We start from the raw sequence: 3,019 nt of genomic DNA on the forward strand, positions 1-3,019 counted from the left end.
CTAACCAGAAGGCTGGCGGTTCAAACCCACCAGCCACTCCTTGGAAGGAAGGTTGGGCAATCTACTTCTGTAGTGACACTGCCTTGGAAACCCAAGGAGGGGTCACTATGAGTCTATGAGTTGGTCGGACTCGATGGCACATAACAACAAATTCCCTGGTTAATTTTACATATTAATCTGCTTATTATCTGTCCCTCCTCGCCAGAATGTGAGCATCTGTGTAGACAGTTTGTGTTTCTTTATTTTGTTTTTTGACTTCTGCTTTCCTGGGCTTGTCACAAGACAGGCATTCAATCAATATTTGCTCAATGACTAAACACATTGCTGATGAATCACCATTTAGATTCACGTGTTATTTTCTTTTGGTACGCTAAACTTAATCGTTTGATGGTCTTAACCTAGGTACCAGTGCATCTAGTTAAAGCGACTTTGCTCTGACCCATTTTGTTTGTTTGACGGTGCCCAGCTGAGGCTGGTCTACTTCCCCATTTCAGTGCTTTTAGGGTGAGGGAGGTGGGCATGCTATTATTAGTTCACTTTGCCAACTACTGTCCTCTGTTTAGAATTTGGCCTTTCTCTGCAGGATGACTGGGATTCCTGTGCCTTATGAAAGGCGATCTCAAGGGTATGCTAAGTGCCAGTCCCATTTAGGCCTTGAAAGTGTCTTCTAACTCTAGTGAAGCATCGACATTCTTATAACAGAAATGCATTCTTTGTTCTTCTGTCTCTTAGATGCAGCTCATGTATACTACCAAAATCCAGCCACCCAATGTGTGCAGGTACTTTTTTTTTTTTCAATTAAATCCTTTAAAAAAATCAAGTTATTAGATACTTGTTATCAATCCATGTTTGGACAGTAATTTGCTTTGTGATTGTTCATTATTAGAAAATCCCCCACCCCTCCTTCTCTATCCATAGTCCTTGAGCAAAGCTGGAACTCTCCCCAGCTGGCTTGGCAACTTCTCAAGGTGCCTGGCTTCCAGATGGGTAGTTAAGGCTGGTGGACCCTGCTATTTCCTTCACCACCTGAAAAAGGGTGAATTGTCCCCGAATCACCACAGATGGTTTGGCCCTGCTACTTAAGATACCATGCTCCGTTCACAAAAGAAAACACACCTGAAGAAGCTTAAGATTCCAGCAATATCAGAGCCAGGATCAGGGCTAAACTGAGACAGTGGGTCACCAAGGCAGATGAATGAATATGGTCTCCTTCAAATGTATACAGGCATATACCTCTTCCATCTCGTTTTGCTTATAAATTGATGGTTTATGGCAACCTTGCCTTGAGCAAGTCTGTTGGCGCCATTTTTGCAACAGCATGTGTTCACTGCAGGTCTCTGGGTCACATTTTTGGTAATTCTCACAATATTGTCAAGTTTTTCATCATGCTATTGCACACTTAATAGACTACAGTATAATGTAAACATAACTTGTATATGCACTGGGAAACCAAAAAAGCCCATGTTACTTGCTTTATTGAAATAGTTACATTATTGCAGTGGTCTGGAACCAAACCTGCAGTATCTCTGAGGTATTCTATTCTTTCCATACTTGCTCAAAATTTATTTATTGACTGGAACAATTTCCTATGAATAAAGTTATATATTCCAAGGGACTAATGGACCATGTGAACCTGAGCCTCCACAACCCTGAGACCAGAAGAACTAAATAGTGCCATTACCATGACCAATTGCTCGGGAAAGGATCACAGTAAAGGGTCTGACTGCAACTGAGAGAAGAGATGATCTTTTATAACAATAATTTTTAAAATGCTATTAAAATGAAAAAATATAGAGGCAGGGCCTAAAAGCTGTGTTCGGGGGCCTCTTTGCACCTCCTTGTTGGGGGAGACAGGCCGCCAGTTACATAGCTGTCCCTTTCCTTTACGCACATGAGAAAAATGTCAGTTTTTTATGTGACCAGAGAGAGAAATGGAGACAGAAAGCAGACAGACCTGGTGAAGATTTTAGTCTAGTACCATTTTTATAATAACCTGTCTCTCTGTTTTTCAACTCAATATCTAAGGGAGTAAAAACATTTTTTGGGTATTTTATGAGTGACTTGGCATTTGAATTTTGATGTATTAGTATGACTTTTTGTTTTCCCCCATAGTGAGGCCCAAGAGTCGAAGAAATCACCACCACTTCCTAAAACCTCAGCAGCTGCTCAGTTGGATGAGCTCATGGCCCACCTGTGTGAGATGCAGGCTAAGGTGAGTACAGTCCCTAGCACAAAGCCTTCAGGGCCCACAGCAACGTTGGTTTATCTTATGGAACTCAGCTCTGCACTGCCCATGTAGGAAGTCTTCCGTGTTGTCGTTCATTTCCCCAGACTAAATATAACGCAGTGGATGAGCTTCACTTTGTGCTGTGTGTCATCATCTAGACACAAAAGGTAATACGATCTAATCTCAAGGAGCTTGGAGTGTGCTTGGTAAATGGGCATATGCTCCTGCCACATACAGAGAATAGAAGACAAGCAGTTTGCTAAAACGTGTAAAGCACATATTAGGGATGTGGAGGGGCCCTGGAGATTTTATCAGAGAGGTGGGGTGGCACTTGGGATGGATGCTGAATGATGGGTAGGGAGGGATCGGAGGTGAAGAGATGGAAGGGGAGGTCCTTTCAGTTGGAGTGAGTCCTGAGATCATAGGCAGCGAGGGCCAGGAGAAATGTGGAAGGGCTGTGACAGAGACCTGCCTGAGCAAGCTAGAGGAGACCAGTGGGCAGGCCGAAACAGAAGGAGGAGACATCAAACTGCGGCTCTGAAAGGCTGTGCAGACCTAAGCCCCAAACTAAGATAAAACTTGCTTCCTTATTCTAGCCTCAAGAGCACGGGGCAGGCTCTCATCTCATGTCCTGGCAGTACATGTAAATCAGATCAATAAGCTTAAGGATTTATTAAGAGAAATAGAGCCTAAACCTCTTAACTAGACAAGTTCTAAATCTGGTTGGAAGACTTGATATACACACATGAAGTGACTATGACAGAATTTCAAGACAGTATATAAAAATATAGG

At 42.8% G+C, this 3,019-nt stretch overlaps 1 protein-coding gene across 1 annotated transcript in view; it reads left to right on the forward strand.

Annotated features, from left to right (window-relative positions):
- Window positions 1-3,019, forward strand: part of LPXN (leupaxin) — a 39,161-nt gene that overhangs the window by 15,677 nt on the left and 20,465 nt on the right. Inside the window, exons 3-4 of the mRNA XM_007953881.1 lie at window positions 733-779; window positions 2,113-2,212. Coding sequence (XP_007952072.1) covers window positions 733-779; window positions 2,113-2,212 — 147 coding nt within the window. The remainder of the gene's footprint in view (window positions 1-732; window positions 780-2,112; window positions 2,213-3,019) is intronic.

This window comes from Orycteropus afer, unplaced genomic scaffold (assembly GCF_000298275.1).
Source record: "Orycteropus afer afer isolate SDZICR_OR568_19922 unplaced genomic scaffold, OryAfe1.0 scaffold00419, whole genome shotgun sequence".
Classification (NCBI taxonomy): Eukaryota; Metazoa; Chordata; class Mammalia; order Tubulidentata; family Orycteropodidae; genus Orycteropus; species Orycteropus afer.